The following is a 22,138-nucleotide window of genomic DNA, read 5'->3' as shown; positions in this document are numbered from 1 at the left end:
CGAAATGAATAAACAGGATGTGGAGGAAGTTTACCTGCTCTGCCTTCAGAGTCAGCTCGATGAATATCTGCTGCAGTTTCTCATTCACAAAGTTGATGCAGAACTGTTCGAATCCATTTTTCTGATGAAGAGACGACGTGGTTAATGAACTTAAATTAAATTAACTGAGTGAGCTGAGTGTGACTACAGATATCCTCTAATTACCTGTACTTGATATTGGGAATCTAGAGCTGTTGCAAACCAAAATCAAACAAAAACACTTCCATTTAGTTTGTCCGAGCCTATCAACAAGTCCTGGACTTCTCATTAAGCAAACTGAACAAACAAGTAATCAGATTAGAAAAGCATGTTGAGGTCTGCTGTCTCAATCAGGAGATAGAACTTAATCCACATACTTTATAACTTAGTCTTATCCACTGTGTTTAATCTGTTTAAATGCTCAAAGTTAATACATGTTAATCTAATTTATGTGTCGCTGCAAAGTAAATTTCCAGCAGCCATGTGTCAGCCTGAGAAAAGACCATAAACACTTACTTGGAAAATTTCAAATCCATAAATGTCCAAAACTCCGATGTTTAACTCCTGATGATCTTTCACCATGGCTTTGTTGATGGACTGAAATCAAAGGATTGTGTTACACAAAGTAAAGCGTCATGACAAATTATCACAGATTTGTTACTTATGACAATTTAATACTGAACTCCAAAACTGTATGAACGTGCAATCATACCTCGACCAGGAAGTCAAACACTCGTGAATGCAGGGCTTTGGAGAGGGCGTCTCGTGTGTAACACGCCTGCTCCACATTCAGCGTTACATCGATGGACTCCAACGCACTTCCCCACTTGCTGTCCATCTTCCGGCTTGTCAGTTTCTCCTTCAGACGGTTCTGGTCAATTCCGAGCAGAAACGCTGGAAAGGCAAGAACTGTGAAGAGACAGAGGAGAAAGGTGAGGAGAATCTGTATTTAAGAATCTGTATTTGTCTTTTTTTTCAGGCTGCACGGATAAGAAAAATGTTAAAAAGTGGAATAACTGCATGTTACAGGACAGAATCGTCATTATATTTCTGAATTAAAGGAACAATGTGTAAGATTTAGGGGGAGTTACTGCCACCTAGTGGTGAGGAATGCAGATTGCAAACAGCTGAAACTTCTCCCGATTAGAATTCACTTAGTGTTCATTGTTCAGGCAGAGGAAGATCAGCTCTGCACTCAGGATTTCAGGTAAATAGGCTATACGATGCTTGTAAAGGTTGCTTAGCTACCTGCCGCCGGAAAATCTGACTTGAGTTGTTCACTTATGAGAAACTGAGAAATAAAGCAATATTTCAGTGGTGGGTCCTGCTCAAAAACAGCAAGGATACATTTCTCTGAAAACCAGTTTGCAAAACAACGTGCAGGGTTTCATTCATATGAAAGGCAGCCTTATGTAATGTTTGCATAGCAGAGAGAACCACTGCACAAACCAGTGCTCCCGTATACCTTCTGCACTGCATGCACTCTTATCAATCTGTGATAAAGTCTGAAAATCAGAAAAGCTTCTACTGATAGTCACTGTGCACACATTTGTGGTGTAAAGCCACAAATTGAGGCAATTCTGTGGCTAAACCGCTGACACGTAACATCCTCTGGAGAAAGTTCAGGGCAGAGGAGGTTTGAATTATAGCTGAATGCAAAATAGAAGAATAGCATTGGGCTAACCCCTGAAAAAAAAAAAAAGAGCGTTGAGAACACCACAGATCATTTGTCCCGACCTGGCGTTGATATTCTCCCCTGAGAGCCCCTCCCTGCCTTATTACAGTGACTCACTTCCCCGAAAAGGAAATGGCTCTCAGGCCTGCAGACTCACTGCGTCTGGGAATGCATTAGACCACTGCAGTAGCTCCCCTTATGGGACATAAGGGTGTGACTGACCATACGCCTGCTTATATCAGGAGGGAAAAGTCATTCTTTGTGTTAGGCAGGAAAGTATGGATTGTATACAAAGGCGCTTACAAAGGCTGTGTACTGTATGTGGATTTTGGAAACAATGCTCGTATAAGCAGAAGTTCCCCTGCAGGAAATTTGTTAGTCAAAGTAGTAGTGGATGATGAAAGGAACAGGAGGGAGTGTGTCACATCCCATAAGAGGTGACACATACAACGATGCTGTCACTTAATACTTCATTTCTACAGTATCGACTCGGCCTCACTCAGAAGGTGGTGTTGCAAAGAGCTAAAGCAAACCTTTCACAGCTTGTTAAGAGTTTCATCTGCAGCGAGTTGTAAAATGATCCTGTCATATTTTCTGAGCTTGGGCGCCCCACATGTTTCTAAAGGAGTAGTTCAACATTTTGGGAAATTATTTGCTTTCTTGCCAAAAGTTAGACGAGAAGCTTGATACCAGTCTCATAGGCATTAAATATACATCTAACAGCCAGCAGCTGGTTAGCGTAGCTTAGCATAAAGACTGGATACACCCACCTTGCTCTGTCCAAAGGTAAAGAAATCCACCTACCAGCACCTCTAAACTCTCATTAATTAATACATTACATCTTGTGAGTCTGAGGCCATGATTCTCTACCGGACAACAGGGGACTGCTCCTTCTGGGTTGAGGGAGAGTTACTGTCCCAAGTGAAGGAGTTCAAACTTGTGGTCTTCTTCACAAGTTAGGGTAAAATGGAGCATGAGATGGACATGCTGTTTGGCACAGCGTCTGCAGTTATGCATCAGACTGTTGTTGATTTACTGGTCCATCTACTCTCTAACCCTCATCTATGGTTGTAAGCTTTGGGTAGTGACTGAAAGAACAAGATCGCGAATACAAGCGGCTGAAATGAGTTTCTTCCACAGGGTGGCTGGGCTCAGCCTTATAGAGATAGGGTGAGAAGCACGGACATCAAGAGGGAGCTTGGAGTTAGGGTTGCAGAGATATAACCAATTTTGAGGCATACCGTGAAATAAAAATTGACGGTTATCATGCCGTGTACATTTCCTTATCTACGTTAAATCACCCCTTTCTTTGGGGGGAGACTTTTTACACATACTTCCACAAACAAAATGGTTTTAAGTTTCACTTACAGTAATAAAACCTTTGTTGAACCATCAGTAACTGTTCCGTTTTCATTCCCTTAAAAGGTTCATTCCAACTGGTTCTAATATAAGTTCTGTAATACCGTGATGGTTATTGTACCTTGACAGTCTCATACCGTTGCAACCCTACTCGGAGTAGAGCTGCTGCTCCTTTGCGTCCAAAGGAGCCAGTTGAGATGGTTTGGGGATCTGATCAGGATGCCTCCTGGGCACCTCCTGTTAGAGGTTTTCAGGCACGTCCAACTGGTGGACAGCGGCCTGGGGCAGACCCAGATCACACTGTGGGGTTGATATATCTCAACTGGCCTGGAAACTCCTCTAGGAGGAGCTGGAAAGCATAGCTGGGAGAGAAACATCTTGAAAACCTTGCTCAGCCTGCTGCCCCCGTGACCTGGCATCGAATAAGCGGATGAAAATGAAGGGATAGATCTTGCTTGTTTAATCTGTACAAAAACCGAAGAGTAAAACTTTTTTGGGGGGGTTGTGTGTGAGCCTATTTTGCAACTGGCACAGTGACCTCTTTGTGCGGCAGCCTTTATGTTAAGCTACAGGTTAGCATAACACCAAAGGTATGTGTTGAAAGGTGCATGTTAAATGATGCAGCCATAAAAAATGTAATCTTGGATTTGTACATTTTACTCAATCTACAGCTTTGAGGAGGCCCTGTACTAGCAGATACAGAGTCTACATGCTGTGTTGTGACGTAAGCAGTCAAGTGAAGTCTCAAAACCTTCTTGCTGACAATGCATACCGCCAAACCTAAAAATAGCTCTCCTTTTGGAAAGCACAAGATCCTAAGATTGTCATTTTTTACAACAGCACGTCACCGTCAAGATCAAGTTACTTTTTAACTAAACAAATTCCCAGCCAGCCAAAATAATGTCCAAATTATTTGCACAAGTAGTCTTAACATTTCTTTCAACAACAGATGACGCACTGACTCTTGTTGCTGAGTCCAAGTCGATGTGGACTTGGCTGGTGAAGTTTCATATGTGCAGCACACTGCAGTTAAAGCGCACAGTGAGTGGGGCTGGAGGAAACAGGAAAGGCAGAGATTATGGAGTGCTGCTGTTACGTCTGCACAGAACAGACCAAGGCTTTGTACACTGGCAACTGCACTCTCATCTGCATCATACAGACACAGCATGAGGAGGAAGGAGAAAGCAAAAGAAAAAAGAAAAGCAGAGAAGAATAAAATGAAGCAGGACAAGGCAAAAGGGAAGGAGGACAGAAGGAGAAGTGTTTTTCCAAGTAATTTTAGTCTCAGGCAAAATATGTCCAGACCTTCAATAATAGCGTTTTATTCTCTGGTAATCTAGCATGGCCTGGATTACTCCAGACAGTTGGCTGCAGCCCTGCATTAACACAATAAAACTTTAGGGAGTGAAAGTGGTGAGAGAGAAATATTCCCCAAAACCAAGCAGAGAAGGGCAGCTCAGGACACTGCGGAGAGGCGAGACATTCAGAGAGGCAAGAACGCAATGAGGAGAAGAAATTTACCACAAGCCAGTCTCAACCTGAACATCAGCACCATTGTCTTAAGCCTCAGACATAACCAGAGAACTGTGTCTTCTTAGCCACACTAGATGTGACTTGTAAATGGCAATGTTGGTCTACCTCTTTCGTCTAGACTGAAGTATTTACAACTATTACATAGATTGCCATGATTCTTTTACATTCATGCTCCCCTGAGGATGAATCCCTCTGACTGTGATCCCCTGCCTTAGCCTAGTTTTCCTCTCGTCACCAGCATGTCAATATTTTTATTTTCTAGATAATTAGCTTTTGGATGGATTAGCACAAAATTTGGTACAGACATTCATGTTCCACAGAGGATGAATTACACAAACTGATGATTCCCCTGACTTTTCATTTAGCACCATTAGTAGGTCAGTGTTAACATTTGTCTAAATACTTTTGTTAATCGGCAGATACCTACAAAACTAATGACATCCCCATCAGCTTCAGCTGTAGTTTGTGGTTAGTACTATTAAGAGTTAGAGCCACGGTAAACACTACACCTACATGTTAGCATGCAGACGTTAGCATTTAGTTCAAAGCACTACTGAGCCTCACAGAGCCACTAGCATAGTTTTTGTTGTTCTTTAGATTCTAAGTCTTGTACACAATTAAAAGGGGAAAAATACTTTAACCCATCAGCGGCGGCTATAACCCATAATTTATTATCTATATTTTCAACTGTACTGTTTCAACTGCAAAACTGTACAATATGCATTGCTGACTTGAAGTCCTCTAAATTATTTGTGCAATAATAATTAAACTGTGAGATATTTCAGCACTCTTTTATTTATGTATTCTTGCATTTATATCTAGCACACTTGTAGTATGATGCACATATTTGTCCATATTTTTTATTTTTCTTCAACAACATAACTCTTTTTTCTTATGTTTTTATATTACTACATATATATTGTGTTTTATACTGTGGCATAATGCATATTTTTCTTCAATACTACTCATTTTTATTTCTATTTTCGTATAATCTCTCCATACATTTATACAGTATAACTGTGACATATAACATGTCCCAATTCTCCCCTGGGGATCAATATAGTATTTCTGATTTCTGATACATGTTAGCCGGCTAGTGTTAGTTTTTATCTTCATGCACACCTGTGCCCAAGTACAGCTTCATCTTGCAGTCGTTAGCATGGGTGTAAATTCAATTTTTATGCCTTATATTCCTTAAAAATTGCTATCCATCTTTAACTTGTATAAGCTGTTTCTCTCAATGTCTGATCAGATTGAGCAGCTACATGCGGGCCAGATCACTGCTTTGGGGTTGGTGAAACATTGGAGGAGCATTGAACACTAAACAGAAATTGAGGTTTCTACCATTTTTTCCCAATTAAAGAGTTTTTTGGGGAGTTTTTCCATACCTGCTGTGAGGGTCCAAGGACAGAGGGATGTTGTATGCTGTAAAGCCCTCTGAGGCAAATTGTGATTTGTGATATAGGGCTTTATAAATAAAACTGAACTGAATTGAACAGCTCTTTTATCTGTGCACACACACACCACTAACTGATCGTCTGTTTGTGCATTTGCAAGAGGAAATAACTATGTACTGCCAAACAAATTAAACTGTGCAAGGATTAAACTAGAAGATCTATTTTTATCCCTCCCTCCCAAGTAAATGTTAAACAGAGAACTAAAAATATCCTGAGTTTATTTTTATGTAAGATTTAACGTGCGCTTTAGTTGTTGCCACTTGTGTTAGAGTGAACCACATCAAGTACAAAAGGTTCTGGTGTGAGCCTACTTACACTCTTCACTCTCCACAGCAGCGTAGTTGCCTGCTTCCTTGAAGCTGATATTTCCCAGGTGCAGGACTCCAGCCACGATCTGAAGCACCATGGAGCGGTCCTCCGGTGAGATGCCAATCACATCCATGGCATGCTGGGGAGAGCACAAGGAAGAAGAAGATGCTAAATCAGGGCTGCAGTGTGGGTTACTCTCTCCTGTGGTACCTAGCTCATGTCCTCTAATTACTCCTGTTGCGGTCTCACTTGTAAACAAAAACAGGAGGAGATGGTTGGAAAAGAAAACAAAAGAGGAGTGGTAGGGAGAGGAAGGAATGTAGAGGGGAGGCTGTGAGCCGTATGAACGCTGGTATGAGCTTCACAGACAGAGGGTGTTAAATTATTGCCCGTTAAACAGGAGGGATCTGACCGTACCATCGTCTCCTGGAAGTCGCTCTTGTCGTTGATGTCGTCAACTTTGTAGGAACCGGACTGGTTGAGGTAAGAGTAGTAATCCAGGCTTGTGATTCCCAGGCTGTTCTTCTGCTCTCCACTGGCTCCTTCTATTAACTGTAGAGCAGAAAATAATACTGTATTGTAGCTGTAACAGACATGTTTTTGCACAAAGTCTGTGTGTGGTGTCATTTTTATTCATTTTCAGGCTTGTAATTATAAACTGTGCTCCACTTTGCAAAGAAAACTGCACCCTGGTTAGGCTGAACTGTCTCTTCCAGGGACCTCGAGCCATCCACAGTGAAAACAGATTGACCCTCTTCCTGCAGCCAAATGGCACGTCTAACCCAGTGTGTCCTGAAATTCCCTCACAGACCCTCTTCAAGAGCCATATGTGTCCCGTTAACTCCTCGACTCGAGAAATAAACCTCACCTGATAGAATATATGGAAACTCCTCTCTCCAGGATTCCTCATGACGACACGTGACTTCTCCAGAAGGAAGTTGGAGATTTTCCCTCCGTCTGGTTCTCCACCGGAGCTGAACTGGATCTCAAAGTATTTCCCCTGATGGATCAAAGCAGGGTTTTTTTTTTCAATATTAGAGTGGGCTGCAATAGAGCTAAAAAAGAGCTATAAGATCTGGAATACTGGCACCTGGCTGTTCTATGGTTGCTAGTGGAGTGTGTGTGTGCATATATAAAACTCTGATCCTGCTTTTTGTCTTCCCCTCTTCTTCAGACAAGCCTGTAACATAATATCTGTTCCAGACACAGAAGTGAACAGAGACACTATTTATTCAAAGACAGTACCTCAAAAGTAGTGATCTCAGGCCATTAGTGCCAAACCAACCTCGTTTCCCCAAAACTGCCTCTAAAAATATCCCGACTCCTGAGACAATACTGCTTTGTGTGCTAACCTGAACACTTAACCAATAAACGTTTTCTAAAATGTGCTTCATTTAGAGCCCTTGTTGACTGAGTTCCTTTGTAAGCAGTGGAGGATGTGCCTCAGTAGTTCTGCATGTATGTCTGCCTGTGCAATACATCCCTACAGCACAGCTCTGGTTAACCAGGACACCCATGAGGTCTGCTTTCTCATACCGTAAAACAGGAAAGCTGCAAATCTTTGTTTTCAAAGGTTTCAGCTTGGATCCAAAACGTGCGCCACAAAAAAGTTGAGACCTCAAATTATTCTGGAGTAAGTAGTACCTACTGCATGTATTTATCTCTGAGCAACACAATTTAGGATTTGCAACGTGAGTGGGTTTTTCTAATTTTGTCTGTGTTTCCCAGAGTCGTACAAGAGAAGGTCCTTGAAAGAAGATTTAAAAATTCACTTTTTAATACACTACAGGAGCTTTCAATTTTGCCGTATACTCTCTAAGAAATAAAAGTTCCAAAAGGGTTCCTCCTGAAGGGATCTACCAAGAGCCATTTGCTTTGGAAGAACCCTTTTTTAAAGGAAGGGATCTTCAAGGTTTCTTTGTGAGACAAGAGCTCCCATTAAGAACCCTTTTTCATCCAAAAGAACCATTTTTTGAAGGCGTTCTTCAATGATTGTTGAAAGCATGGGTGTTAAAAGACCCTCACCTTCAAATATACAAATGTTTATTCATATTTCAGACAGTATTATTAAATGTAGACGTATCTAGAATCCCCTTCTATTTTTTACTTGTGTTCTGTCATTATTTCTATCTTAATCATCATTTAATTGGTTAAGGGTGGAGAAATGTCCACACTGCAACTCCTAATCCTATAAGAGTTGAGATCTACTTTGCCATTGAAATAGTAAAAGCTGTACTGAAAGTAATTTCACAAAATCTCTGTCCCTTAAGATGTGACTGTGAACCATGAGTGTTTTGGGTTGCACTGGACCAAATCAGCCTCACAAGAGAGCCTTACAATGCCCATGGCTGCTGAACAAGGGTCCCATGGCCCCATGCTAACCTGTTAAACTATAATCATGATTAGTTTCTGGCTCAAACTAACAAAATATTTTCATTCCTGATTAATCTGCGATTTACTTTTGTGTAGGGTTGCAAAGGTATGAGATTTTCATGGTAAAATCACGGTCTCAGAAAATACCGCGATTTCATGGTATCACTACAATATCCATTAAAGTTATATTAAGACAAAATGACAAATAAAGGAATAAAAAGAGAAGGGTTATTTTTGGTTGAACAAATGTTTTTTTTTTTTGTTTGTTTTTTTTTAAAATGGAAGTTTGTGTAAAAAGTCCCCCTTTGGAAAATAACTACAATTAAGTTGAGATTCTCTGTCTAGCTGCATTTTTTCAATATTGTAGATAAGCAAACGTACATGATATGATATGATAACTGCCAATTTTCATATCACAGTATACCTTGAAACCAATATACCACTGCAACCCTATTTTCATGATTATCCAATTAATAGTTTAGTCTACAAAATGTCAAAGAAATTGTGAGAAATGCAATCACAAGTTGCAGCAGCTCAAAATGACATCTTCAAATTGCCTCTATTGTCCAACCAACAGTCCAAAAACCAAGGACCTCCTCATTTACTATCATAACTGACAAAGAAAGGCTGTAAATTTTCACATTTAAGGAGCTGGCGATTCTGATTAACTGATTAATCACTGCAGATCTAGACTAGCTAAATACAGAAGGGTTCTCGGTGGAAAGCCCTGGGTGGCTTCTAGATGAAACTCATGCAGTACAAAAGGATTCATGGTAGAACCTCATGGTAGAAATACTGTAGGTAGAAGGGTTTTTGGTTGAACCTCCCGGGTGGATTCTTGTCAGCACCCTTAAGAGGTGGAAAGATTCTGGATTGAACCACGAGAGATGGTTCTGGATGGAGCCATTTCACCATATAAAGGTTCACTATTGAGTGTCTTACAGAAAGTCTGAGGTTAAATCTTTCACTGATGGTTCTAGATTTAACAATTAATGTTGGGTTATAGCTAGCGCCCTCTGGAAGGGTTTATAAAAGGTTCTACCAGGGACTAAAAAGGTTCTCTTATGGGGACAAGTTGAAAAACCCTACATGGATGTAGTTATCACCTTTATTTCTGAGAGTGTAGGTTTACAGTCCTAGAAATGGACTGATGTTAGGAACCTTAATTCACAAAAAGTGGGAAAACTCAGAAATGAAATCCTTACGAATCTGCTGGAGTTGTTGTTCCTCACAGTCTTGGCATTGCCGAAGGCCTCTAGCAGCGGGTTGGACTGCAGGATGATGTCTTTGACGTGCTGCGAGGAGACAGATGCAATGAGCTGTTAGCTACGTCACAGACAGACCGTACGGCAGGTAGGATACCACACACTTAACACCCTCGCTGACCGGTTGGTGCGTACGTCTCTGGAACTTTCCATTCGAGTACGAGCACACACACACACACACACACACACACACCAACAGTCTGGAGGACATTATCTTTCCCGTGAGCCATCTGCATGTCAGAAACACATGAGTTTTAAATCGGTACAGCAGACAGAGCTACTCCCTCTTCCATTATTGTACACAGAAGTTGAATGGAAGTTATTTCTTGGAATCTTTTTGCATTTCTAAATTTAGTCCCGTACGAAAGGAAAAATAAGCACTGCCCTTCACGATCCAAGCTATTTATAGAGAACCATACAGTTATTACTTCACGACTTTATCATATTTTAGGCAGAGGAGGTTCTTCCCGCGCTAATATGACTCAGTTTTGACTTGATTTGTTTATGGAGCTTTAAAACCCAATCAATCAAAAAGGGACAAGAGCTTGAAGTGAGAACACATTTCCAACATGGTCTCAAGATGTTAAAATAAATATTCTATATCCATAACTCTTCTTATTAATTATGTATGAATACTGATAGATGTGATTGTGAAGATGACAATGCTCAGACAGGCGAACAGTTATGTTACTGACAGGGAGCTTTTATCTCTGCAAAACTATTCTCACACACATGTGAGCACACACTGTAAACACATTGCATAAGAATGCATGTGCTGTACTGAGCAAACCGCACAATGTGTTCAAAGCTGAAGGGAGCCATGTGAAAGGGAAGCGATGCTGAACAGGAGCTGGAAGAGGTGGAGACGACGTGCAAAGTGTGAGTCTGTATGGGTGTGTGTGGGTGTGTGTCCACTGTAACGGCCACATTTGTCTAAACAAACAATACGAAGAGTTATTTTGATAACTAGCTTTAGATGTGTGCATGTATATTGTGACCTGCTGTGAACACCCATAACAATAATAACGCTACATAACTACAACACACAGGATTTAGTCAGACAACGAACTCCACTGTTAAATTTGAGGCCTGAGGATGATTGTTAACGTTGCCTGGGTGGAAGCAGCTCTGGGTGGATTAAATATAAAAATCCCACTGCCATCATGGTGAAGGCATTTCCTCATCAAACTTTAGATCTTTATCGAGCTTAGGAACTGGACATCTGCTGGTTTGGGGGACTGCCAGATGGCTGAAGGGGTCTGGGTGAATAAGAGGCTGCTGATGGGCTGATAATGGGGTATAAGGACGAGGATGATAAGAGGAGGATTTGGGTCTGAGGAGAGGAATAAGTGCAGGAATGAAGCAGCAACAGGTTGTTTGGTTTCATACAAGGTTTTCAGATCTTTTACTTAAGTAAAAATAGAAATACTAAAGTGCATAAATACTCTTGTTATATGTGAAAATCCCTGCATTCAAAATGTTAGTTTAGTATACGTACAAAAGTACTAGTATCAAAATATACTTAAAGTCCCAAAAGTAAAAGTACTCATTGTACAAAATGATCCCTTTCAGAATAATATATATCAATGGTTCCCAACTGTTCCAGGGGTCCAGATTTCTCCTTAGTCATTAGCTCAAGGTCCACACAGTTTATTTCATCGAGCATCATGCTTGTGTTTGGCCATGTCCTCAAGCTAGTTTACTGTCTCTATCAAATAGCTGTCCCTTAGCCACTCTATAGCAGGAAACGGCACTTCAAAGTAAAAACTCTGTGCCGGAAATTAACTGTACTTAAACATAAAATTTGTTTTTTACAAGTGAGCCACTTGTAGTCCATTCAGAATTGACCCGCGACCCACCAGTTGGGAACCACTGCTATATATTATATTACTGGATTATAGTTACAAATACATTCATGTGTGCATTACTTTAATGTTGAAGCAGGTAAAGGTGGAGCTAATTTGAATTACTTCACATACTGCTGGAGAGATTACCTTATATTAAATCATTGTCTATTGTTGATTTATTTTTTGGTATAAATAATGTGAATCTGTAAAGTAACTTAAGCTGTCAAGTTAATGCAGTGTAGTAAAAAGTAGAGTAAGGAGTAGAGGTGTAAAATAGAGTACAAGTACCTCAAAACTATACTTAAGTAGGCTACAGTGCAAAAGTAAATGTACTTAATTACTTTTTAGTTATTTTTTTTAATGATTTTATGAGCAGGACAGGTAAAATACAATCTTAGAAATGGTCATGATATTAATGTAGATACCCACTGATTTAAAAATGTTCATCAGTTTTATTGCCACTCAATTTGATGTATAGTGATAGTACCATAATGACGGAAAAAGTATCCGTACACTCCAGCTTTCTTCAGCTCAAGAACTGTCATAAAAGTTTGTGACTATGAATAATCACTGTGCCTGTGTGTGTGGATGCTTTCCCAACATTTTACATCCAGTTTCAGCTCCAACACGTCCAACAAGCCTTCACTTTGTGAGCAGTGATCTTCATATGTTTTCATTTTCAACTTGTATCATACCCATGGGATCTTCAGACTAAATCTTAATGAGACTTTAAGACTTAAGGATTTGCACTTTTATTTAAAATCCAGACCATAAAATCATGCAGTAAAAAAGACCATCATAAAAATGAGTTATTGCCATGTCATCCTTCCATCTATGCAGCTCAGCATCTCAAAAATCCCAAACGCCTTATGCATCCATGACATTATCATCCTTAAAAAAAAAAGAGAAGAAGCTCTGCTCACCTGTACTTTGGGTCCGCCCCCTGACACTCTGGAGATGTAGCTCATGATATATTTGGCTGCCACAGTCTTCCCTGCTCCACTCTCTCCACTGAAAAACAGATACATATTTAAGCACGTGTTTTTGTATACATGCAACCTGAACTTCTGAGTCAAATTTAAAACCACCTAATACAATAACTAATGGCATGTGACACCTGACTTTGTGCTCAGATGACGTGATTCATGCATACCTGGGTGGTTGTTTGGTATTTTCACCGCTGGGTATGGAGAACCAGTGAGTTAAGTGCTTTGAGTTACAGTGCCTACATGTTTATGGTGTCATTATTTTCAATCCATTTTCAGTTTAGGCAGTACGCTTGTTGTTACTCTTAAAGAAACTTGAAAAAAATCTTCTAATAGATATATTGAAAATCTTTGAAGTGGTACAAGACGAAGACATTTCAACACTGAATGGCAATAGAACCTGTGTTTCTCAATAGACCTTCATTTCTTTTCAAGGTGTAACCTTGAGAACAGCATCTGCTAATAGCAGTAGCTGTGTGCTCAAGTGGAAGTGTGGGTTAATACGTGTGAAACTAGTGAATTAGTTATGAGCAAGACCTTACTTTAAGATAGGGAACATAACCAGAGTTATAAAGACTTCATTTAGAGTTATTTTGACATCATTCACACTTGGAGTTTTGTGTTTTGTTACATAAGAATAGACTGTATTTATGACGTGCTATTAAAAGAGAATAACTTGTGGTATTACCACTGTGTAAGGCCAATACTGAGCTATGCACATGAGGATCATAATTAATGTACAACAACTTTCTTACTGACCATCAGCAAGCTGTAATTAGGAGTTTTTTGAGGGAAAACCTTACAGACCAAGACATTAATAAGTGCTTCATATTGACTAATACCAATACCGATATGCTACTAGTATGCACGCTAATACGCAACTCGTTAATAGTGAATATGTGTATGTAATGTAATATCACTCTGCAGTTACAACTCTAAAAATCTAGTCAGCATTGCGGTTTCTGTTAAGTTTAGCAGATTCAAAACACACCCAAAACACACATCAGACATGGCTTATTAGTGACAATTTCAATTACAAGCACACCAGTCGGCTTCACTATAACTCACAGGATTCACGGACAAAACACTTGTCTTTTGCTGGACACATTTTCTCCACAAATACCACATGCTAACGTTATTAGCACAAGCCTATGGCATTTTACATTGTATAAATTAGCCTAGCGGCTAGCAGAGATTTCCTCTACTCATATGAAGCCAGGGACAACAGCAACATTTAACAAAGGTACTGTTACAAATTTCGGCTCACAAGGTTCACCAACAAAACAACTGTCTTATACTAAACACGTTTTCCAAACAAATACAACATGCTAGTGTTATTAGCACAAGCCTATGGCATTTTACATTGTATAAATTAGCCTAGCGGCGAGCAGAGATTTCCCGCTCGCACTTGTCTGTCCTATCAATTAAAGGCTAAAATGCCCAAAAACATTTCTTAAAAAAAAAAAAAAAACTTCCACTGACGGAAATGGTTTTCAGCTTAGAAACCTAGACAGGAGGTCTGCATCGCCTTGATGTGTGGTTACATTTCTGGAGAGTTGCACATCAGGCTATGGCATACGTTACTCAGAAGTATGAATCCTGTTTTAAGAGTAACTTCCATTTACCAGTTTGCAGGTTTATGTGTGGGTTGGTGTGCATGTCTGCATTTCTGTAACCAAGTAGTGATGACCTACAATGCATCAGTTATACTGAACCTGCTGAATAAACAGGTGAACCCCCGTCTCCTGCTTTCATGTGTACATACTCCGTTGACAGTGCAAACCAAAATGTGTTTTTTGCAACTAGAGGCAAATTTCAGCCCTGTGGCTAAATGTGTGCTAGGCCGCAGCACATCTGGCCAGATGAATGTTGCAGCAACAGGAACATTAATTCTGTTTTGTCACATTCACAGATTTTTCCCTCATTTCTGCCCCCCAGCCCCCCCTCACTGTACACTTGTCTATTTTCCTCCTTGCCTTTCACTTTGCCAGTGTCATACTTATTTTGACACATGTGGTTTGGCAGTGGATGACAGTGGAGTCTGTTTTTTTTCTTTCTGTGCCTTAAAGTAGAGTCAGGTTGGTAATGCCTCTGTGAGAAACACAGCTGCAGACTGTTAGAGGCTGCCAGAGGAAGTCATGGGAGCCACTCTATTACACAGCAGTCTCTATATGGTTGTTACCCTCCCCCTATATACCTCCCTGTTCCTTCCAAATCCTTTAGCATTGTCTTGGCGACCTCACTGTGCACTTACTGCTCAAGTAAGAACAAGAAACTGATATGCTGGGGTTTTCTTTTCATGTCAGAGAAACCTCCAGAGCTCCATCTGACAGCATTGTTTCTCCCCATCAAAGTTATTCTCTGAAAAGCTATTTTCAACACAAACTGCGGCGGGAGTGGAGTCCCAGTCTGAGCCCCCAGTATGGGCGGGTCTCATTGTTGTGGCGCTGAAATGCTGAGAACATTGTTAACTTCCGCAGAGATTATTAACCAAATAAGGGCATAAGTTAAACAATGCAACGCAGAGACAGAGGTTTAACCATTAACTTTCATAAATCATTTCTGACATCAGCTATGACAAGGATGCACAGTTACCACTGAGGGTTTTAAATCTAACATGGCACACTGCACTCCCACTGAACCAGTTAAATGTACAGTATGTTCAAGTAGATTCTTTGAATTTCTTCTGTGATAATACAAGAGCATTGTTTTCCTGGAGTTGTAAAAACATCAACCTCTTTTTGTGTTCAAGCTGCAGGAGGCCGCATTCATCAGGCCCAATTTAACAATCCAAAATAGAAGGAAGGAGTTGAGACACTGGACATCTTTTTCAATTTCAAAATGATGAAGAAAATTTGATATGACAAACACACAATTGATCAAATGCGTTTTTGATAACTGACTTCCTTTAATGCTATAATTGTGGTTGGGTTATTAAAGCATATTTTATTACAGCAGATTTTATCAGTCCCTCCAGGATGTTGCGGGCTGTCTTTGGGATTGTTGCGACCCAAAATGCCTGATTTCAAGGCAGCTTTTCTAAAGAAGACTTTTTTGCAAGTTGCATTATTTTATTGTATAACTCACTGACGGGATACTTTGCTGATTTTCAACCATGTCTGTGTCACAGCAATGGAAACTGAGCAAAAATCCATCATCATGCAAATTGTGGCCTTTGCACTGTTTATCTCCACACACTCCTCACACCACAGTGACACACAAAGTATCCCTTTTAAAAACTGAAGGCAACTTGAACTGATGAGAATAAAACCACATTGTTTTAGAAACCTTACCGAACCATTCACACCATTACTTTCAGTGACTTTCACTACAACGGTGAACGCAGTGTAAAACAGTCTAACCCTGATTTCATGCAGAAAATCAGGGAACTGCCTTGCACAGTCTTTAAAAGTAATTTTTGTTGGTAAATGTTGGACGTTTATGTCTTCATGTCTGCATCTTCACAACATGAGACAAGAGTTTGTTTGGTGCCTTGAAAGAAATTCCAAAAGTTGTCTGGAGGCACAGAAATGTGCGTCAAACCAGCAACAGTAAGATGTCTGACTGCTCTTACAACACTGTCTGCACTGTTAAGCAGGCCACTTCAAAGCAGCACGATTGATCGACCATTTATAGCCTAAAATAATTAATCTGTTGCCTTGGGTTCCTTGAAGAGGAAGGAGGAAAACACTAGAGTGGTGTATGACCTCATGCGCAACAGCTGTGGGGAACACTACATCGGTGAATCAGCAAGGACTCTGGACAAAACACTGCAAGTAGACAACGCCAGCTGTGAACACCAAAACAAGCCACAGCATCAACCAGGGTAGAATCAAAGCCATTGACACAGAGACTTGTGAATGGTCATTTAAAAAAAGGTTATAATCCTGGTAATAATCCAGCTGACTAAAGCTAAACCAGAGGTGTTGTTTAGGTGACATGTTGACTGAAACACTGAAATTTAAGCCTGTTTAGAGGTACACAAAATCATGGCTCTCTGTTGAAGCTACTGAGAGTTTGATGGAGAGGGCCAAACTGATAACACCAACCTGCTCCAGTTCACCCCCGTCATATCTGATCCAGATGCTGAGGGATCAGTCACATGCTGCAGTAAGCAGATGGCAGGTAGATAAACATTAATCGGGGAAAAGTTGCAGTTTTCCAACAAGAGTAGTCAAAACTGCTCCACCACCTCATCCTGAATTCCCCTCACGGTTAATTCACACATTTCCTTAGTAAATGTGGGAAAGCGCTAACGCAGGCCGATGCTGACCACACACTGCCTGGCCAGCAGTTCACACAGCAGCCTTTGTTTGCTGAGACCTGGTTCATCATAAAACCACTTCCACGCTTTTGTTTGCTGATTTAGTCGATCACAAAATCCACCTCAGTGCCTTTATGTGGGAAACTGAACTAGCAACTGCTGGCTGTCCAAACAACGGCTGAAAGTGCTGAAGCAGGGGTCATTCATCATGAGGTAAGCACTATAGCAACCGCGCTGCTCAGGTGACTGGGCCTATGGGATAAAGCCGCAATCATGACACCACACTTTTCTCTCCGCAGCTGTGTAGCTCCAAAACATTCACAGACAAACTCAAACAGGCTGTGAAAGTACCTTAAAAGTCCCTAAATCCAGGGGAAACGCGACTCCGGGTCAAGGACCACGCAGGTGTTCTTCCTGTTTAGTTTTCTTTTTTTCTTTAAACCAGGAAGTTCTTTAAAAATAGACGCAATATCTGATGCTTTGTTTCCATCTTACATCCTGCACTGAGGCTAGATCCAGCCGTTAACTCTGCATTGTTTCACATTTGGATATTAACGCATTTTCTCCCTTTATTTGCATTTCACTGAGACCAAGAGTGATATGATGGAAAAACACCAAACACGTCACCCTCAGTCAATCAGCTGTACCCAGTGATGTGGTGGAACCTGTTCTCTTCCGTTCCCCTCCCAGACATTATCTCGAGCTGCAGAGGCTGTCATAACACCTCACAGATCACATTGTACAGATTACTATCTCCAGGCCTTGTGTCACTCTCTCTCTCATCCTGGTGATGATGTAACAAAATGAGCACACAGTCAGTTTTGGTTTGTCACATGCCATTAGTTCAGGGTGTGTAAAGAAGGCGGAGAATGATACGTGAATATAGTTTCCTTACCTGATGATGACACATTGGTTCTCATTGTCAATCATCATGTTTCTGTACATGTTATCTGCCAGAGCGTAGATGTGAGGAGGGTTCTCATACTGAGCCTGAGAGTTGACAAGAGAATTTAATTAAAATCAGTGGTCAAACAGCATTTGGAAAACTTTGTAGAGGTTGTTCATCCAGAACCAAAGCCAGGAACACTTTCAAGGATACATACTATATATTTTTCATATTGTTAACGAATCCAACAAAAAGACCAAAACCAACAATAGTCAAAGTAGTCTATGTAGTCAAAGTCTAATGCATCTTATTAGTCTTTATTATTGTTGTCAAAAAATATAAAATAAATCATTTAGCCACACTGTTATACATATTTTGGCATTATGATGAACATGGACACTCTACTTTATTTTCATAAAATCCAACATACAGAATCCTGCTGCCTTAAATACTCACTAGAGCACAAAATATGTATCAATCTGCTCATAATAGTCCTCAACAAATTCACTACTTACTCCTGCTAAAAACTACAGTGCCCAGTGTCTTAGGAAATTACCTAACACAGACAGGTAGAGAAGAAGTTGGGATGTATTCAGAGATGTATTAATATATGGTCAGTTTTGGTCTTTTTGTTGGATTTATTGATAATCAAAAAAGAATAATGTATATATGAATCCCACTTTGGCCATGACGACTTATTTCTAAGTCTGTGAAAAGTCCGAACTGATTTGCACAAAATAGGACAGGTTATGAATGCCAAATCTGTTACCCACCAACTGAGTGTCCAAGTCTGTATCTTTCTGATTGTTTTAAAAAATTCTAAACAAATCTTAAAGTCTGGGTAAAGCAAAAATAAATGTGTGCTCTGAGTTTGTCACACCAAAGAAAAATATGTTATTGGCCCCCAGCCAAGTTTGAATGACTGACGAAAAAATCGTGAAGGCGCTGAGCCAAAGAGCGAGCCACTGCGGAGCAAGAGACTCCTGTTAGCAGGACTGACCTAGTAGCACAAACAGTGGTTAGTAAATCACACACTCCCAGAGTCAAAAAAGGATTGCCACCACTCGGTGATGACCCCTTGATCAGCAGCTAACAGCACCTAACATTAGCACAGAGCACACACCCACAGCAGTGGGCAGTAACTGCTGGCAGGCCAGGAAGCTGATTCAGGTTGAAAGACTTAAGTGACGGGTTTTTTTTACTTATGTATATATGATTGTTGCATTTAACAGAGTTGTTGATTTGTGGGTTTATTAGACTGAAAGAGCTAAGCGAACTTGTGGACTGAAACGACACTGATGCGCTTTAACATTAGCAGTAACTTAGGTTTTATATAGTGGGGGAGGGGATGTTAAGGATGGCTCCAGCGCGTCATCAAGCCATGATATCTGGCCCGCCAAAAAGTCATGGACACGGAAATGGTGAAAAACAGTTTAACAGTCTGACTCCACATTTCAGTACTACACAGTTTCCAGTGTTTTCACATCTTCAACAAGTATTTTCCAACATGTATAATGTGTTCATAAAGATTTTGCTTTACCCATACTTTAACTTTCCCCTGTAGTCTGAGCTGATAACAACCTGAACCCAGTGCACCTAACTACGATCTGCCAAACAGTTAAATCTGGCATGTGTGATGCTGAGTGTTTTCACAGTCAGTTAGGATATTAGGAGTCTTTCAGTGTGGCTTAAGGAGACAAGCCCACTCTCGGCAGGCCGGCCAAGAGAGGAGGCAGACTCGAACAGGCTGTTCTGTGAAGGTACTGCCAAGCCTTCTCAATGCTTGAGTCAAGTTTCTGACAGCAACATCTGTGCCAGCCCGCTGGAAACTTCGCACTGCAGCTAACCCAGTTCATTTCAAAGCCTTTGTCCTTCAGACTGTTGCCATCTCAAACCCCCAGACACATCAGTACTTTTACAGCATGAAGTCAGTTTTCCGGTCTGAATCTTTCAGACATTTAAAATGTGTTCGTAGGTCACGTAGTATTCTACTTACTGCGCCCTGATACATCTCAACTTCTTTTTCCCCAAAGTAAGGCATCTGCTTGAAAGGGTTGACGGAGATGAGCACAGGACCAATATATGTCTGACAGGGTTATATGTTAAAGATCATACAGGGAAGAAATCAGCAAAAAACAAACACCAAATTAAAATCACCTCTTATTTGAAGTGCAAAAGTTGTGTATAAAATCTAAAATGTCCCCCTTTAACATTTGTATTACATTACATACATTGCAAGGAAAGAACTGACTAAGCTGCCATGACGTCAAGAGAGTGCAACAGTGCAGCAGTGGAGTATTTGGTGATCAGGCCTGAGGCAAAAGAAGTATCCAGTGCTTACGAATGACAGAGAATAGATCGGCCATGCAACACTGTGAGGTTTTATGCCCTGAAGCCAAAACGCCGCTCGAGGCAAATAAAGCTGTTATTGTGGGTGGCCTACAGTGACCCACAGGCTTGGCAAGGAGACCTCACAGTTAGGGCTATTTATTGACCCAAATCAAAGGCCTGACTCAGAGATGTCGAAACTAAAAGTGCCAGCCTTTACTAAACTTCATAATCCTGAGCACTGCCAGAGCGTGGACCAAGTTTATGTAATAAGCTGCAAAGCGTTGCTCGTGAAAGGGCTTATTCATCCATTCATCAACTCATTTCACGTCATGAGCAGCTTATATGTGTGCGTGGCCACAGCTGCACTTTAGAAACCTAAACCTAGCATTTGTGCGATGCACTGAATGAAAATGACTGCTCACCATTTTTAAATCACCACCACAATCAGGAATTACGGATGCTCAAAAAAGATAGCAGCAATGCTCTGATTCAAAAGTAGATTTCAGCCATATTTTGTTCACATTTTGCACTACAGTGAGATAAAAGATTTTGGTGAAGGAGCAGGAAGGAGTTGGAGATTTGGGTGGAGGTACGCAACAGAGAGGCCCTCTGCCCCCTGCACACAGCAGAGTCTCCGGGGGAAGGCGTTACCTCCCAGCACTGACCTATTACTCACTGCTACAATAACACTGTGAATGACCATTCAGCTATTCTGGGAAAAGCAGGGATGAGACGGTGCTCAGCTATTTCTCGCCGGGATGTGAACTGCGATGGTGAGCAAAGGATACAAAGATGTAGTCATCCATGTATCTCTTCTTGAGGTTGTCCACGATGGCGTCCTCATTGATCTTGCTGAGCAGCACCATGTCGTCCACTCCACTGAGTTTGACATTGTGGCTCTGCCAGTGGTACCGGTAGTGCCCCCGGCTCCCCTGCAACAAAACACACACACAATGTACATTGTTAGTTCGCTCAGAAAGACACAATGAGATGGCGTGGACTAATCGAGAGTCTGACATCAAGGTGACACAGACGCACTGCTGCATGAATGGACTGAGGCTCTACAGCACACTGAGGCTGAGGTAGTGTGGTTTTATCACACAAATGAAAGCTGAGGGAAAAATGGTTATTATCACAGCAACAAAAAGTCAAGTGTGCACATTTTCTGATCCCGACAGCACAATGAGCTGTGTTTACTTGGAAATAGTGCAAGGTCAGATTCCCAGAAGTGCTTTGTGTTATTTGTCCAAGTGTTAAAGATGCTCTGACCCAACTTTTATCCACATCCTAATGATCTGGTTTCTCCCTACATTCCTGTTTTTGTTTTAGCTGAGTGAGTCTCCGGAGAACTGAGGTCATTCATCATGCGCTATGAGTCAGTGTTGTCTGGCTACTGTGGACGAGGGTCACAATGTGCTGCAAGGAGTGAGTCTCTTTCTCCTGGACGGAGAACCACTCAAAGCCGCAGAGAGCATCCAGAACATTAGTCAACACACAAGTTAACTCTTGACTTCCTCCCTCTTTAGTGAGGAAGTGTGGGGAGAGGAAGGAGCAGAGTGGCAATCTAAACAATAACGTCTTAAAAAAAGGACTAAAAAAAACAGGATTTTGTCAGCCACACTTCAACAGCAAGATACTGTACTGTGTGTAGCAGAAGTGTATGGATAATATACTCTTTTAAAAACAAATATTTATCTGTATTTTTAGCCATGCAAGAAAAATGGCTCTTTGGATGGCAACATCAGTCTGTCAGCCAGCCACCACTTTGGTCCAGGCTGAAATAGGCTACCTCAGCTAGGGATGTCAGTTTCGGTCAATTTTGCTTTTGATAGCCT

At 41.0% G+C, this 22,138-nt stretch overlaps 1 protein-coding gene across 2 annotated transcripts in view; it reads right to left on the bottom strand.

The window, feature by feature from the left end:
* Positions 1-22,138, bottom strand: part of myo1ea (myosin IEa) — a 72,416-nt gene that overhangs the window by 30,997 nt on the left and 19,281 nt on the right. For both annotated transcript variants that reach the window (XM_050054772.1, XM_050054781.1), the window contains exons 2-12: positions 21,092-21,235; positions 19,969-20,058; positions 17,982-18,076; positions 12,760-12,847; positions 9,930-10,019; positions 7,220-7,351; positions 6,769-6,903; positions 6,358-6,490; positions 731-927; positions 535-615; positions 35-121 (exon numbers count right to left, since the gene is read on the bottom strand). In XM_050054772.1, coding sequence (XP_049910729.1) covers positions 35-121; positions 535-615; positions 731-927; positions 6,358-6,490; positions 6,769-6,903; positions 7,220-7,351; positions 9,930-10,019; positions 12,760-12,847; positions 17,982-18,076; positions 19,969-20,058; positions 21,092-21,235 — 1,272 coding nt within the window. The remainder of the gene's footprint in view (positions 1-34; positions 122-534; positions 616-730; positions 928-6,357; positions 6,491-6,768; positions 6,904-7,219; positions 7,352-9,929; positions 10,020-12,759; positions 12,848-17,981; positions 18,077-19,968; positions 20,059-21,091; positions 21,236-22,138) is intronic.

Source organism: Epinephelus moara, chromosome 1 (assembly GCF_006386435.1).
Source record: "Epinephelus moara isolate mb chromosome 1, YSFRI_EMoa_1.0, whole genome shotgun sequence".
Taxonomy (NCBI): Eukaryota; Metazoa; Chordata; class Actinopteri; order Perciformes; family Serranidae; genus Epinephelus; species Epinephelus moara.
Note: the sequence above shows the minus strand (reverse complement) of the source record. Positions and strands in the feature narration are given on the sequence as shown.